At 28.9% G+C, this 17,886-nt stretch overlaps 1 protein-coding gene across 2 annotated transcripts in view; it reads right to left on the reverse strand.

Moving 5' to 3' along the window:
• Positions 1 to 1,648: 1,648 nt before the first annotated feature.
• The window catches only part of LOC123297601 (paired box protein Pax-6-like), a 110,621-nt gene continuing 94,383 nt past the window's right edge, over positions 1,649 to 17,886 (reverse strand). Inside the window, exons 6-9 of one of the 2 annotated variants that reach the window (XM_044879341.1) lie at positions 3,806 to 3,979; positions 2,927 to 3,281; positions 2,406 to 2,713; positions 1,649 to 1,830 (exon numbers count right to left, since the gene is read on the reverse strand). In XM_044879341.1, the coding sequence (XP_044735276.1) occupies positions 1,742 to 1,830; positions 2,406 to 2,713; positions 2,927 to 3,281; positions 3,806 to 3,979 (926 nt within the window). In that variant the 3' untranslated portion in view covers positions 1,649 to 1,741. Of the gene's footprint in view, positions 1,831 to 2,405; positions 2,714 to 2,926; positions 3,294 to 3,805; positions 3,980 to 17,886 lie in introns of both variants that reach the window. The other variant, XM_044879340.1, reaches the window with a different exon arrangement.

Consider the following 17,886-nt stretch of genomic DNA (forward strand, 5'->3'; position numbering starts at 1 on the left):
TACCAGAAGTTTTTCGTGACAAATTGAAATATTCTTTGACTTTGAAATATTCTATTTTTTCGAGTACTTGTAGTCCGTAATAACAACGGATGAATAAAGGTAAAGTTTATAAATTTGTTTTGTTTAACCTTTTCGTTGATTACTATGTTTTAAAATAACTTTTGTCACATAATCTTTCTACTGAGACTTTGCTGAGAATAATGAAATTAAAAAGTACCCAAAAAAGTATAAAATTTATTAATGAAGTAGTTAAGTATTTCTAGTTTTATTTGCACAAACATGAGAAAATAATTTTAAGTAATATTGGTATAATTCAAATTGAAACATATTTTTTAACAAACAATCTTTACAATTTTTCTTCTTAATTTTTTCAATCTTATTTTAGTAGTGTTTTGTAATAATTATTTTAAATTAGAATCAAACCATATATCTACGAAGAATTTATTGCCAATCGAACGTGTTGTGACAAGTCTGAATGATTTTCGCACGTACAACTCTGAGTGAATGGTTTGTAACGAGATTTGTTGAGTTTGGAAGTAGGTTTCCTTTTCGTTGCATATAGATGGACGCTTTAAGTTTAAAATTACAAACTAAATTACCCGTGGTCAATTTTAAGGTTCCGTACTTACGATACCTAAAATATATAAGCGGTCTGCCCCCCGCAGGAGTTTTCTTCTTTTTTCAGATGATTTAAATTTGTTTCATTGAAGTTATAACACATAGTCATCCAAGAGAAAAGTAGAAATTTTGGGGGGGGGGTAGAATTCTATTTACTAAAACTACACTGCCCATAAAAAAGAAACGGACCATTTAGAAATATTCAAATTTGTCCGAAAATATAAACAGGTGTAACTTCGAGAAAATCAATTGCGATCAGAGTCAATTACGAAGCATTCGAAAGCTTCCTAGTTTATAATTAAAGACTATAACAATTTTATACCATCTTCTAAAGCTTTGTGTCGAGAGTTGAAAGGATGAGAAAATCTACCTCTTAATTTTGTATGAACTTTGAAAGCTTACACAAGGACTTAGTTGCTTATTCGCATTCTTGTGTTAGTTTTTCTGGATGATTTATTCACCAAAATTTAATGGATACATACGTAAAATTAAACATATGATGATAATCTTCTGAAATGATGCTAAGAAATTTTTCTATCATCATTTGAAAGCTGAGAGTGTTTTTCAAAAATCTATTTTCTTCTTTCAATTTGAATTTTTGAAATACCGTTAAATCAACTTTTAAACAGAAATAATTTATTTAATAACGCTTAAAATAGAAAGGTGAACTTTTCTCATATCTTCTACCCCCGCACACAAAGATAGCGGATCATAAAATTTTTTTTGTTAGACTTGGACAAAGGTTGAAAATTTGTCCATTATGTTTTCGAACTATTTTTTATTGGATGAGCAATAAATGCTTCATAGATAAGGCTTAAAATAAAAATTTGCATCGAATTTAAAAAAAAAAAACAGTGATGTCACGATCAAATAAAATTACACGTAAATGTTTGTTGTCTTCATTTTGTTTAAAATTATTGTGAATAAAAATCTTTTAAAATTAATAAATATAATACATATATACCACCTATGTTTTAATTAAAAATATTAATTAATTATAATAATTGATATTAAACTATTCATTGTTTTGGATGAATTTTTTGGTATGTGAAAATTGTTGTGTACGACATAATTATAATAATACAAATGTTTATGGTTATTGGGCTATTTACGCCCACCAAGGTCACTGTATACGGGGCCAGTACTGTGAAGCCATATCAGAAGGTTGTCCTGGAACAGCTATAGGTACTGAAACACCAGGTGAGATGAGTCCTGTAAATAAAGAAAAATATGAAAATATTTTGATAAATATTAAGTTTTTTTAACAAGCGTTTTTATAGGAACGCCAAAATAATGGTTTTTGTGAGAAGTTGTTCTACTTGAAGGGGGGTACTTTAAAAAATTGTTAATTTTGTTTTGATTTGTAAGGTCGTTTCAAAATTAACGTATGCTCTAACCTGGCAATTTTAGAGAAAAGGAAAATTATAAATTAGAAAGCTATTTTTAATATAAAAACAGTAAAACTAATAAATACGGCGAAATTCGAAAACAAAATCTGTTTATAGTCAGATGAAGGTGTGTGTGAAGGTGTAAAAATCCAATAACTTTCATTGCAAGTCGAATTATTTTTTTTTAAATCTTAAGTTAACCTGTTTTATACCATTTACAACTCCGTCGGCAATTAGTCGAAATTCATTTCATTTTCGCATTTTATTATACGTTGTAAGTAATGGTTATACCCAACTCGTGAGTTCATAATTTAATCAGTAGAAATCAGGTAAGTATTTCGAAGTTGCAAATTTTTAATAATTTTTTAAAGAGTAGAGGAAATCATCAGTTTTGCTTACCTGTTGAAGACGATCCATTTGTATTATATTGATGTCCATTCATCTGATATGGTTGCGTCGGACTACATGGTGAAGGTCGTGTACCATAGCCAAGCCCTAGATGATCGTATGTTGGTGGACGTGTCATACAAGAATATCCACTAGTTACACCACCCATTCCACCACTTACTGCTGGATTGTCACGCTGTTGAAGGCACGCACCAGGACTAGATGACATACCTGTACCAAGTCCTACTGCACCACCTGGCATTAAACCAGACGTTGAACCAGGATGTGGATGTCCGAATGATGACATTGATGTCATGGAACTGAAAAAAAATTACAAATTATAACACTCGGGATATTTGTGAGTAAAATTATAAAATTATTCAGTGAGTAGTGCTTTGTGAGTAGTGCCCGGGGCATGATACACCCTCCTGCCCCCTCTCGCTACGCTAATACCCCTATTAATTTTTAGGAAAAGTAGGTACAAAACCCAAAACTAAACTGACCATATTTAGTAATTGTAACAAAATACATACCTATACGAATCCGTCATGGACATTGGTGGCGGTATCGATGAATACATGCTGGTATTTGAAAAGCCACCATTCAATTGTAAACGTGGCGGTGAAACACTTGGAGGTGGTGGATGATGTTCAATAAGACCAGTATTCTGAATTGAACCAGGTACCGTATTCGGTACATTATTGTTATTATTATTATTATTGTTATTATTTGAATTTGAACCACGTCGTTGATTACGTAATTTTTCTTCACGTCGCCATTTTGCACGTCGATTGGAAAACCACACTTGGATACGTGCCTCAGGTAAACCAATTTTTGCAGCTAAACGTTCACGTGCGAATACATCTGGATAATGAGTACGTTCAAATTCTGAAATTAAATCTAATTATTACTTTTCATCAATTTTATCGTAAATAGTGTTTATTTTGTATTAAAAGCTTCAGTCCATTTACAAAAAATTCAAAACTTGAATTTTAGAAATTGTATAAAGAAATTTTATTTGCCTTTTTTTGAGGATTGATAAATGTAAATTTGGAAAAGAATAATTCGATGTTTTAATCGTGATTTGAGTGTCGAATATATGGAAATCGAGATTGTTATTTTTCGTATTTTCCGACGAGTTTTTAAGTCCACCATATATAAATATAAAATTATCATAGAAATGAGTTCTCTACTACTCTATGTATTGGAAATAAAATTTCAAATTTTCCTCAACGACTAGATCAATTTTTCTATTATAAATACGGATTTCAATTACAATGTTGTCATTATCAGTTTATCATGAGAGATGTTACTCCCTAATTTGGCGACAAATTTTGTAAACATTAATTATATTATTGAATAGTAAATGGTATGAAGCTACAAAATATTAACAACTAAGAAATAAAAATTACCTTTTTCTAAACTATCTATTTGTTCATTTGTAAAGGACGTCCGATTTCTTTGCAATTTTCTTTTGAGACGTAAACGAGCTTGATCATCTTCTGGAGCTCCCGCACTGGAACCTGCATTTGAATTATCGCCTGAATTTGTTTCATCTGAATGAACACCCGCGTCCAAATCTGTAACTGAAATTGAAGAATACTCATTAATATGATGTAGAAATATGAATTTATGTAAAGAAAATTAGAATATTTTCAAATTTTTATTTTCCTTTTTTAAATATTATTCTTTGGAATGAAATTGCATTTGTTGTAAACATATTACAGCGTTCAATATAGAATTTAGTTTACATCATTTACAATATAAAATACTAGAGTGATACCCACCCGCTTTGCTGGGTTTAAAAGTAAAGATTGATAAAGATTGCTCTCGCTTATCCCCTTCCTATAACACTCGAAATAATGGCAAGGATTGTTTTACACAGGTAAAATATTTGTATGGCTTTCTATTTTTTTAATTGTATAATAGTAATTATTCAGTCCTCCCTAAAATTTTCAGAATTGATTTTGACTTAGTCCAACTAAAATTTCCCTGGCGCTCGTACATCCTCAATCGGGCCCTGTACTTAAAAAGCGAAATAGTTAGAAAATAGTGCTCAATATTTTTGGCGCTCTAACTCACTGCTTTTATCAATTTTGATATGAAAATGGTTGGCAGAAAGAAGTACACCCAACCTATTATTATTCACAAACCTTTTTCTTCATTTTCAAAAATTTAAAAAAACTTCTGTGTCTACGAGATATTTTTATTAAAAAAACTGTCATTTTACTGCAAAGTATGATTTTTAATTTATTCATCACTGTGGAAATTGTGAGTTGTTATCTTTTGTTGTTATACTTACTGTTGTTGCACACACACACACTAAAAGCATAGAGATATCTACACCGTGTACCTAGTGCGAAGTTGTTGAGAAAGTTCGGTATAGATGTGTAAGAAAATGTCTGTGTGTTTTATGTTCATCGTTTTAAATGTACATTCGTCCGTGTGTTTTATATACGAAGAACGTTCTAAGTTCAGTTTCGTAGCAGAAGTAACAAGATTTGGATATTAATTTTACAGGTCTTACCAATAGCTTTCTGATTCCGAATATTTCACTTTTTACCGGTATAAATCGGTTTAAAAAATTTAAACCATCGTGTCTTTGTAAATATAAGACTTAAAGAAAATTTAAAATCTCGTCCAATAAGTCTTGAAAGATTACTTTACAGCTTGAGAGTCCCAAAGAAAAAAAAGAATAGTCCCAAAAGAAAAATTGCAAACTGAGCTCTGAGCTTCATCTCGTGAAATGGTAAGAAAATAATAAAGTTCACAACCAAAAACAAGTCTGAATTTTTCTCGCTCTCATGTTTGTTCAAGAAACCTATTCGAGGCTACCAAGTGGCCCTCATTCAAAGTATTTACTTGCTGCCTTAAGAACAAATTTTCCTGCTAATACCTTTTTTTCAGTTTATTATTTATTTCTCAATAAATTTCACGATAACTTATATATTTTATGCAACTGGTAGTATAATTCTATAATTCGAGAATAGTTGGTAAGGTTTTACTTTCTCGTAAGACTGTCAACAAATGTTAACATTTTTGAAAAAATTGGCACAAAAATTTACAGGGTAAAGTATGATCGAAACTTCATTGTACGCTAGATAAAGACTTAAACTATTATATAAAAATTATTTTTCCTTGTAATCAAATATTTTTAACTAACATTGAAGGCGAAAGGACCCCACAATTAACACAAAACAAAAAACGCTAAATCTCCGAATTTATTGGTATGATCTCCAGAAAATTTTTACTAGTATGCTAGATATGAACGTTTAAAATTCCTATTAAACAAAGAGGACTAATTAAGGACGTCATACGTGGGTATCGCCATAGAGATTACATATACAACTTAGTTTTTCTAAAAGGAAATGTACAACCTTTGAATGCAATCTTTGATTGCTCATAACTTTTTCGTTTTTTAATCAATTTTAATTTCACTTTTAGATTTTGCCTTGGTATCAAGTCTAGTTTTACATTTTTATGGGTAATATGACCAATTATACATCAGGATCATCCCCTATTGGTATTAGTGGGGTTTCTTTATAAATATCATGCAAATATTTATTATAATAGGTAGATATTGCCATTTTACAAATCTTATTAGCCCAGAAATTTTAAATGTGTTTCTCCCTTCGCCTAAGCTTTCTTTTCCAAGTCCTAAATTTATCGTAATAAAAATAAAATTTTTTTCGATTTTGAATAGAATCCAAAAACTTTCTTATAGAAGGTTAAGAACTACTAACTCCCTATATCTATATATATATATATATATAAATTCAACTTGAACATATATAAAATATATATTTTTGAATGTATATATGAGAGTTCTTCCTATACCTACATAGTTAGTTAATATAAGCGATAAGGAAGACCAAGAAGAAGAAGAGTCTCTAACAACGAAATACAACATTGTCGAGGTGTCGTACTTATACTAGGGACGTTAAGAAAACGATATCGATAAATAACTAAACATAGCAGTGACGGTATGCAGTAATGTTCTATTACCTATATCTATACCTAATACTTTTATTTTTGAATAAAATAATAATTTTAAGAAAAATATTTTATTTCATTCGTTTATTTATAAAATTTTCATGATATGATTTCTATATCTGTAATAGAAATTTAGATTTTTATGTTTAAAAAAGTCTTAAATTTTGGTAGTGAAGTTGAGCTTGTAAAGATGTAGTAGCATTTAACATTTTATGAGTGAATGTTAACGCAATTTAAGATGTCTAGTATCACCGCCAAGGGTATCTAGTTTATAATCTCAATTTCAATCTTATTTCAGAAGAGTTAAAAAAAAACCTTAATAAGATAAAAAAAAACATTATGAGTACTTATAGTACAACTAATAAGCCGGGATTCATAGGAAAAGTGATGAATTACACGGATTCTATGACGTTTCCGAAAATCGTGTCATTTTTGAACACTTAATTTGCCGCTTTTATGTTATAAAAATGAAAATTTTGACTAAAACTGGCACGATTTTTGAAACATGTGACAGAATCCGTGTAATCGGACATCGGATTCATAATCAGCGGCCAAAAGTTCCTTATAGAGCAAAGTTTAGACGATAAGATTTTCGGATAAGACGACGAGATTTTCGGAAGACGTGACAGAATCTATTTACCTGGAATAATTTTTGGAATACGATAAGTATTCGGCACTATGTATTACAAAAGAGATACTGTTCAAGATTTTTTTGTAAAATACCTAAGGAATTAATTTTGAGCAAGAGTGGTTGAAGTTTTCATCCACTCCCGGGGTTTTGTCTGGACAATGCACGTCTTCTTTTAGTTTTATAATTTACGGCTAATAGAGAAGTTGCATGTTTTTTAATTTAATTTTATTTTTCGAAAGTTTACTAAAAATTACTGAGAAAAATTAAATTAAAACTTAAGAAAAAAATTGATTTTCATGTAATTTTTCAAAAGAAAATGGTTTTTTTAAACTATAAATTCAAACGCCAGTGACGTTAATACATCGTTTTAGCAACGCCAATGCACGGAGAAATTATAAAATAACATGTAGAATGATAAATGGTTTGTTTCTAAATTTGCTTTCACTATATTATAACTTAATTTTCCATAGAAACAAACTAAACGCCTCAACGCCTCACAGACACAACGGATGTAAATACGTCACTACCGTATTTTTTATTAGAAAATATAACTTTTTTTTATTATTAATTAAAAAAAAGTTACTTAAATATATTTTAGATGTATTATTCTTTCATTTACATTTGAATTTGTGGTAACAAAAAATTAATCCAAGTTCACTATTCGGGAATGACCAGTATATTTGCAAAGGTAACAATTTTTAACACATTTTTAAAGTACCATAATTCTTCAATATCTAGTGTCTCATGATTTTTTCGTACGCTTTTCTGTATTTTTTTTTTTTTTTTTTTTTGCAAGATGGTAGAATTTTATTTTTTGACGCTACTGATGATATAATAACGATGCTACTATGCTGTATATGCTGAGGATGTTGAGGTATTATATGTGTACGTAGTACTACGTTATGTCCTCTACGTTCTGTGTTCAGTTGTATGTGTGTGTGTGTGTGTGTGTATTTTCAACATTGTGCAGTTAGATATTATTATTATTGGATGGTATGAGAATGATGTGTAGTCGTGAATCACGCTCTCGGCATCTCTCCGTTTTACTAAACGCATTCAGGCGGAAACTGGCGATAAGGACCGGCATCGGTGTGAGGACAACACATTCGTTTCCAGTGTAGTGGAGCTTGTAGGTATGTACTACATTATATATATTATATTCTATATTCTATATGTATGTATGTTGGTTGGTGTATGTATAATAATAATTGTGTATGTCTCTTTAAATTCGTATGTTTACAGTAGAACTTCGAAAAGTCGAAAATTTAAATCATTACTATTTGCTAAACTTATCTATATGTTTATGTAATACAAGTAAAATTTACAAATGCGGTTTTTATACCATGTATATATGAAATATACATAGTATATTAAGTTTAGTCCCAAGTTTGTAATGTTTAAAAATAATGATGCTAGGAAAAAAAATTTTGTCATAGGTGTTCATAAAATCACCTAATTAGTCCATTTCCGGTTGTCCGTCCGTCCGTCCGTCTGTGGACTTTACGTCCGTACTCAGGACGTAAAAAGTGAGGTCAAGTTCGTAAATGAGCATAGGTCAATTGGGTCTTGTAAGTCTTGTAAACCGTTAGAGATACAACAAAAGTTTAAATGTAAAAAATGTTCCTTATCAAAAATTAAACAAGTTTTGTTTAAAACATTTTTTCGTAAACATCGCTGTTTACCCGTGAGGGCGTCGATTAGGCGGAAATTTTATAATATGTACTATACTTGATTATCAGTTATGTATGTGTCACATGTTTGTATGTGTAATGTGATAAATAAATCAACACTGACTATGCATGGTATTTCAACAATTAACTCAGTCAATTGTTTGTTTTCACTTGTTTTTACAATATTTTAGAAAGGAAACAACCTTATTAATGAAATTTATGAAGCGTTGTATTACAAGAATTATACATTTATTTGCGCTTCCACCATATTTACTTAAGCTATTTGTTTTAAGTTGTAAAATTATAAAAATTTCATCCTTCAAGAGAAATAGCCTTAAATAAAAACCTTTTTTTTGCTCTAAAGCTTATAGCTCGATGTATTTTTATAGAAACTAAAAGGATTTATATTATTATTACGGATTTATATTATTACTATTACGAATTAAAAGTAAAAAAACACGCCAAATTAACAATTACTAGTAATTATTCGTTCTAGATTTGCGGAAAAAGTATATTTAGCAAAGTTTTGATAGAAGTTCTACTGTATTTGTCAGTTGTAAGTATTTGGTGGAGTTTACATGAGAGTATAGGTGATGTCATCATCATTGGTGACGAGTTAGGTTATATACATTAATAGTTTTCATCATAAATATTGTTTTGGCCACGGTACAGCAAAACAACCGTTACCTAACTTACTTGTATCTTACTAATTTGTAGTAGATACATACATGGTGTCTTTAAAAGTTCTGTATAACGCTCTACCAAAACACAGCCCAATGTAAGATGATTTAGCCAAACTTGCCTTGATACCAATTTGTTTCGTTTGGGAGCCAATTTTAAAATCGTATTTTGTAACTTAAATTCTATTTTGCTAAAATTGGGTGGGTATATTTTATAGGATAAATAAACCCACTTAAAAATTAAGTTTATCATTCTTTGGCGTAGAACTTGGGTTTTTCATATTTCAAATTTCACATATTTTTATGGCCATGATGGTAAAGAATTGAAAGTGTTGAATTTAGATTCAGGAAACTGTGCACTGGTGCACTACAACTTACAATTTCAATTATTGGAGTCATTTTCAACAAAATAGCAACCTAAATTCGATACTTTCAATCCTTTACCTCTATGGATGCAGAAATACGGAAGGTTTGAAATCTAAAATCCCCATATTTTACGTCAGTGGGATTAATAATAAACTTAATTTTCATGTAGGTTTTTTTGGCCTATATAAAATAACTAGCGACCCGCCCCAGCTTCGCACGGGTGCAATGCTGATACTAAATACACTACAGAAAAACTGTGAACGTTGTATATAAAAACATAGCGGCCCGCTCTGGCTTCGCACGGGTATAAAATATATAGCCTATGTGATTAAAATCGATCCAGTAGTTTTGATTTATTCATTACTGCCCGTGGTCCGCACGCGTTAAATTTGGAGTAAAACAATCCCCCTTTCCCTATACCATGAAGATTTCCTGCCATCTTTGGAATATCTAAATTCATACACTACATTTTTACTTATTTACTTTTTACATTTTTAACTATTAACCTCAAAAATAGCAGTACTTCTCCACTATTTAATGGATGTTATTATACATATAAACCTTCCTCTTGAATCACTCTATCTATTAAAAAAACCGCATCAAAATCCGTTACGTAGTTTCAAAGATTTAAGCATACAAAGGGACATAGGAACATAGGAACAGAGAAAGCGACTTTGTTTTATACTATGTAGTGATATCGACATACCCATTTTTAGCATTAAGAGTTTGAAACAAACACAACTACAACAGACACCCTGTATATTATATAGTTTTCACTTCTGTGATTTACATAGTTATACAATTTACTATTAGGTACCTACTACAGATAATATAATAGATATTCTTATTATTATAGAAGTAGATATTTGATATTTCTTTAGTATCCGTTGTTTCGACACGAATTACTTTGTTCCGACATCAAGTTCTACAACACCAAGTATGCATATTTCGTGATAAAATTTTCTCGAAACAGATATAGTTGCTTTGGTATATCGTTGTATTTTAACCTACTGTCTTATTTCAAATATGAAAACCAATTTTAACTTTTGAAAAAACTTTGATTTAATTCAGACTATTAACGTTAAAACGAAAAATCCAGCGAAGTCATGAAGCTTTAAAAAAGCTGTACAATTATTTTAATTTAAGGATGAGCATGGTAGTGGGGGCACAAATTGAAAAATAGATATTTTCAATTTTGATGATAAATTTATATTATTACTTGACGATATAAGACGAAAAGTAAGAATACAATTTTTCGATATCTGGCTTAATTTTCAAAATATCGAAAATTGAAAATTTTGTTTAATTATTTAGCTTTTGATATTTCGAAAACCAAGACACATATCGAAAAATTTTATTCTTATTTTTCGTCTACATTCATGAAGTTATAACAAAATTCATCATCAAAGTTGAAAATAAGATAAAAATAATTTCAACCCTTAATCTACCCTGCTCTTACATAGACGGTACCTTATATGGACGATGACACTTAGTTTTTTTCTTTTCTAATTCATTGCTAATATGTTTACTTTCTATTAAAAAATTTTTTTAAAATTTGTTTTCATTCATTCCAAATGAAAATTATCAAAAACTTCTAAAATATGTCGTTTTTTGAGATTCCTCCATAAGAGCCAATGTATTTTATATCGATTTTTAATGACTTTTTTCTTAAAAATTTGCACGGATACCTCAGCTGAAATTTTAACCACATATTTTTTGAGTAAAAGACTACTTACAAACAAATTTTGAGCCTTTAAATCAAACATTGTTGTCATGCATCCTTAATTATGATGTCTAATATGAGCACAGTTTTACTTAAACTTTGTGTTACAAACGACGATTTGCGTATCGTTAAAAATAATGGTATAAAAATTAAAGTAATAGCAAATGCTCAGTAAATATAGAAAAAAAAAAACATTGTCCAAAAGTCGAAGTGATGCTTTTATAATTGTCATTTAACTCTCCATGAATTGGTTTTGGCAAAATGAACAGCCTATAAAGAATACTATTTGAGTGTTTCAGTTTGATTAAAAAACAAATAAAATTTGATAAACACGAATTATAGCAAATTGTTACTTATTGTGGCCAAAAAATAATCGAAAGTATGTTTTATATTTGTGAATTTGTTGTGAAACTTTTTAGTCGAAGAAATCAATTTTTTTTAAGAGGATTCTCTTTTAAGTGCCTATAAAACATGTTTCCAAGTATGGAAAAAATTATGACTTGTGCTGCATATAATTGGACCTATTTTGAAGGGGAAGAAAGGTAGTAGGATAAAAATTGTGTTATTTGATCATTTATCAATTTTGATTAACAAGACTGCAAAGAAATTGTTTCTTTCGACATAACTAAAAGAGTATACTTTCGGTAGTGCATTATATACGCAAGAATAATATGCATTAATTACTAATTTGTTGATTGTTTTCATAGTAGGTAATTGTAGACACTGTTACCATCAACTTTATACATATAATAATTACATTCATTACTGTTGTTTTTACCAATATTACGTCATTAAAATGGCTGACAGCGTTTAGAATAAATAAAGGTTTAAAATTTAATTTAGTTTTATGACAAGAAAGCTTGTTTATTTTACCGAAATATATTTTTTTAACATTTGAAGTACATTTTCAAACATATCATCACTACATATTATAAAACAAAGTCGCTTTTTCTGTCCCTATGTCCCTATGTCTCTTTGTACGCTTAAATCTTTGAAACTACGCAACGGATTTTGATGCAGTTTTTTTAATAGATAGAGTGATTCAAGAGGAAGGTTTTTATATATAATACATCCATATTATAGTAGAGTAAGGGGTTGAAATAGAGGTTGAAAGGGATATGCTTCAAAAATTAAAAAAGTTGTGCATCGATTAAGCTCAAATATTGACACGATATACAACCAGCTTCAAAGATCTATTATTTTTATCTACTTTTAACCTTCGGAGGGTAGAAAGGTGTAGCGAGAAAGTGGGAAGGAATTATCGAATATTTACAAATATACCTAAGTGGGGTATCAAATAAAAGAGCATGACGTGTACATTACAAAACTGTTATCCCACGCAAGGAAATGTGGAGGGAGGGTGCAAGTGGGGATGTTGCCCAGCAAAGCGGGTAGTTCACAGCTAGTATTATCATAAAAATATGGTGTATCATTATTTATAAAGGATTGTCGTACTTATTTACCAGATTTTACATATTTTATAAAATTTTGAAGTACACTCGTGTTTGCATTCATCGTTTTTGCAGCTTTTCAAAATAATACTAACGTTAAGTCAAAACGCACGAATAGTATTCATGAATAAATGCAAATAAAAAGCCATTATAAAAATATATTGTTTAAAATAAATTTGTTTATGTCTGAATTACAAAAAAAAGAAATCCTTACAATACCTACATATTTATTTAAAAATTTATTGCTTGTAAAAAGTCATTGACTACTCTCTCTCTAAACTAAACATTATGTCAAATAAGTGTACACATTGAAATACAATATCCCCTTAATATTTATTAAGTACATGAAATTCATCTAATAATTAGTTGAAAATTTTGGTTTGATATATGTCCCTATATATGTTTTTCAGGTACATTAGTACAGTATTGTGAATATTACTTACTGTTAGAAGCACATAATATATTCACTCAAGTGTACATTATTAATATGTGTATTTAGTATAAATGTTAATAACTATCAGTTAAAAAAAAATTATTGTATGTTTAAAAGTGTTTACGGTTATTGTTACATAGTTTTTTTTATACAAGATGATTTAATTCAGTTAATTGAATGTTATACAATTTTTATTTAACCCAACTTGTTTTAGTCCATTTTAAGTTAATTTTATGCGAAATTTATAGGATTCGAAGAAAATCGATTGAGAAATTCGAGTTTAATTTTCTTTGTTTAAAATTTTGAAGTGAAAACTTCTTTTGGCACGTTAAGAACTTTTTAGGTGAACAGAAATCATGGAACTCGCGTCATCATTGTTTGTAATTGAACTCCTCCTAGGTGGATGAATCGATTTTAATGAAATTTTGTGTGTGTGTGTTCAAGTGGATGGTTTAGATTTACAATTCGACCCACTACAAAATGTTTTTGAGGGTTCCGCAACAAAAAATTAAACCCATGAAATAAATGGTGGAAACGCATATAAATGACATATTACGTTAGATCTTATTATTCAAATGTATTTATTTGCGCTCCCACCATATTTATCTAGATTTGAGAATAGCTTTTTGAATAGTATTGGGGTATTATTTATCATTATTCAGGAATTGTTAATAGGTATTTATTAGAGCTATATGCGAGCTCCACTGACGAAGGTTCCAGCCAGGCCGAAGGACCGTTGTTCTAAAGTTTTAAGTTTTTAATTCTGTCGACAGTTCCATTGACTGACTATCTTTTTTTATGCGTAGCGTTTATAGTAAAAGAAGGCAATTTACATTATCATTAACAAATGACAAAGAGTAAGTAATTGTCAAGAGATCGAAAATTTGTTTTTATATGTTTTCAATAATTTATAAAGGTTTTAACTATAATTTAAATATTTTTTTTTTAATTTCCACTGATTAGCTTTTTAGAAATCTATGCAAATAAATCATCCATCTACTGTTTTCCCATAAGATCAATATTAAATATCCCTACTTTTGAAGCCATTTATTTATTTAAATCGGGCAACCTACTCTAAAATTTTCATAATTGATTTAGATTTAGTAATAATAATAATGGGGGTTTAACCTCCGTTTTTGTGACGCATGCCTAATCACAGAGGCCACCCACATCATTATTTGTTAATCTTTATTTATTCCATTACAAACATATTTACAATTACATTTTTGATGTGGGTGGAGTCGGTTACTTCGTTCTAATCCAGGCGACGACAATGTGATCAATTCTGCACTTCCATTTTTAATTTTAAATTGTTGACACTGCCGCTGCCTGGATTCGAACCCGCAACCTAAGTCTAAACAGTCCAACGTTCTAAAACTAGCGCCTTAGACCGCTCGGCCATTTAGGCTCTTAGATTTAGTAACCAACAACATATTTAAAAAAATTCAAGCTTTTTATCCAAAATTGTCCTGACGCTTGTACATCCTTAATGTTGTAAAAAACTAAATAGAAGCATTTAAAATAATTTAAGTAAATAAATCAACCTGTAATATAAATAAACGCTTGTTATGTATTATATACAATACATAATACTTTCAATAAATATAATTTAGTTGTTAAAATCGGTTTCATATTTCATATTTAATAATAAATAATATATAAATATGTACATAAGTATATATTATGTAACAAATAATATGCGTATGCGCGCGTATGTTACATTTATATACATACACACACATAGGGTGATTGTAATTTATACCCTCTTATTAAATTTATTGAAAAATAAAATAATTGTATGCTATTTGAACGATATTTGAACCCTTCAACACTTCAATTATATGATCAAAAAAACTATAAAGTTACTATATTATTTATTAAATGAAAACATTTATATGAGCAACAAATAACGAACATAAAGTGGAACAAATTACTTCAAGTAGGTATTTTTTTTTTAAATATAAAGTTTTATTACATCACTGAACATATAAGTTTTATTTTTTTTATTTTTACATGTTTATTTTATAATTATTGTGTTTTTTTCTACAGAAATGTGTAAATTAAAAAATTAGTACGAAACGAACAAGGTTTTAAAAGGATAAAGGCAAATAATAACTATTGCTTTAATGAATAGATTTTTATTAAAACATTAATATTTAAACATAAAGTTTAAGTCTTAAAAGTTCATATGTGAAATTATCTGCTTATAAATATATTGATTAATATTTGAAAGCCAATTCCTAATATTTCAAATCCTAATTATTAAATATATGTTTTATGAATAATCTATATTAAAAATTTGTCAGTAATTCAGTAGATAAATTTTAAATCAATGATAGAAGACTTGAGCGTGGAATCAATTTTAAAATTGACAAGCCTTAAGACATTATTTTGGTCACTAAATGTAGGTTTCTACATTAACTAATTTACATGCAGCAATACCTCGAAAAGTATTTATCCAAATGAAAAGAAATTTGTCATGCACGAAAACTACTCTAGAAAAAATTTTGTGACCGTGGGAAGTTTTGATTAGAACGATCCAAAGAATATTTTGGGGACGGTTTGAAAAATTTTTACTGAAATCCATTTTCCAAGTCAAGTACTAAAACTATAATTTCGTAGCTTTGATTTCCCGTACCTCGAAAAATACTCGCTAAAATTTTTGTGGTCGTGAGAACTATTAATGAGAATGATCCATGTTTTTAGGATGGGTTAGAAAAAGTTTCACAGAAATCCATTTTCCTATCTAGTATTGTGGGGTCTTTTCATGATTAAATATAAAGATGGGTCATCTATTTTGACTCTCTAAATTTGAAACAAAACAGTCTTTTTATGATAGTAAATCAAAAATGTTTAATAAAAATGAAAGCTTGCATGCGATTAATGTATCAAAAATAATATGCCAAACACGAACCTTTTTACAGTGCGCTTTTTTAATGTTTTTAAGTTTCAAATATTGTCTGAATTTCAAGTTGTTTTTTTTATGCCTACTTTTGTGGATTATTCGCATGTAATTTATTTTCAAATAAAGTTAAAGAAAATAGTTCAATGGTCTGAAATCATAATAAAAATTTTCATCATAATTCAATAATAAAACTTTTTTCCCGAGTGCAGTTATAAATATAAAAACCATAAACCTTAACTAAATTGTTAGTTGTAATTAACTGTAGCATTATACGAGCTATGTAGTACTCTAATATTAAATTATTTGAGTTTCAAATTTCATTCTTGCTTGGCTTCAAAAATAAATGGCGCTGAAAAAAAAAAATTAAAATTTATATAGAAATATACTTTAATCTGATTTTGAGTCATAAAAGCACATTATTGTTTTATTTTATGAAAATTAAAAGTCGCTATTTTTAATCTATATATTAATTACTAATTTGTTGATGGCTTTCATAATAATTATCGGTAATGTTACCATCAACTTTATTTATACATATAATAATTACACACACGACTGTTATTTTTACCAATATTACGTCACCAAAATGGTTGACAACGTTTTTGCGAGAATTATAAAGGTTTAAAATTTAAATTAAATTTTATAGTACGAAAACGTGTTTATTTTGCCGAAATATATTTTTTTTGTTTCTTCTTATTATGAAAATCAACATTCTGAAGTACATTTTCAAACATAGTAGAATACCTTATTAAAATTATCAAAATTGATAATTTAAATTCAAGCTTGGAATATTGATAATTTTAACTCGTAAGTTCCTTATAGAAACCAGCTTTCTGTGAATTAAAATTATGAGTATTGAATTACATAATTCGTGGTTTAAATTTGAAAAAAAAAACTTGAGGTTTTAAAAGCAAAACGGCGTGCCATAGTTAGCGTAGTAACTTCTATTCATATGTCAATAACATTCGATGAAAACAAAGATGGTTAACTGTCAAATAAAATTATACCTACACGAAAAAAATTATAAATAATGAAAAAAATATATATAAAAAAATATATATAAATAACTATAAGATTACTACCCAATCCGATGCCACGCCGAACTATTTTATCCATGTATTTTTATAATATATGTTGTATGTTCCTAATAAAACATGTGTCCTCTTTTTTAAAACCCCTCGTATACTGACTGCATTAACTATTACACAAAATGCCGTTTTTTTTTTTTCTGAAAGTTCATTCGAGCGAAAACACAGATTGTGTGTTGTAATTGAAAAAAAAAGGTGGTCCATTGAACTGCTTGATCGTGAGTACTTTGTCACCCTGTAATAAGTATGCACATTTTCTATAACTAAACGTACATCATTAATAATATGTGCATATATTAGGGTTCCGTAGAAGCATAAATAAAAATTGGCTTTCTAAAAATCGAATTTATAATAACATACTTTTCGTCTGTATTTTTATCCCAGTTGGTGGCTTATAGACATAATGTAGAGCCATTTCCACAATAGGGGAAAATCCTGATTTCGAATTGGCCATATTATCCATTAAAATGTTTAAACTAGACTTGAGATCATGACAAAATTTGAAAGTGACATTAAAATTAATTAAAAACGAAGAAGTTATAGCAATCAAAGA

The sequence above is a fragment of the Chrysoperla carnea genome, chromosome 4, assembly GCF_905475395.1.
Source record: "Chrysoperla carnea chromosome 4, inChrCarn1.1, whole genome shotgun sequence".
NCBI lineage: Eukaryota > Metazoa > Arthropoda > Insecta > Neuroptera > Chrysopidae > Chrysoperla > Chrysoperla carnea.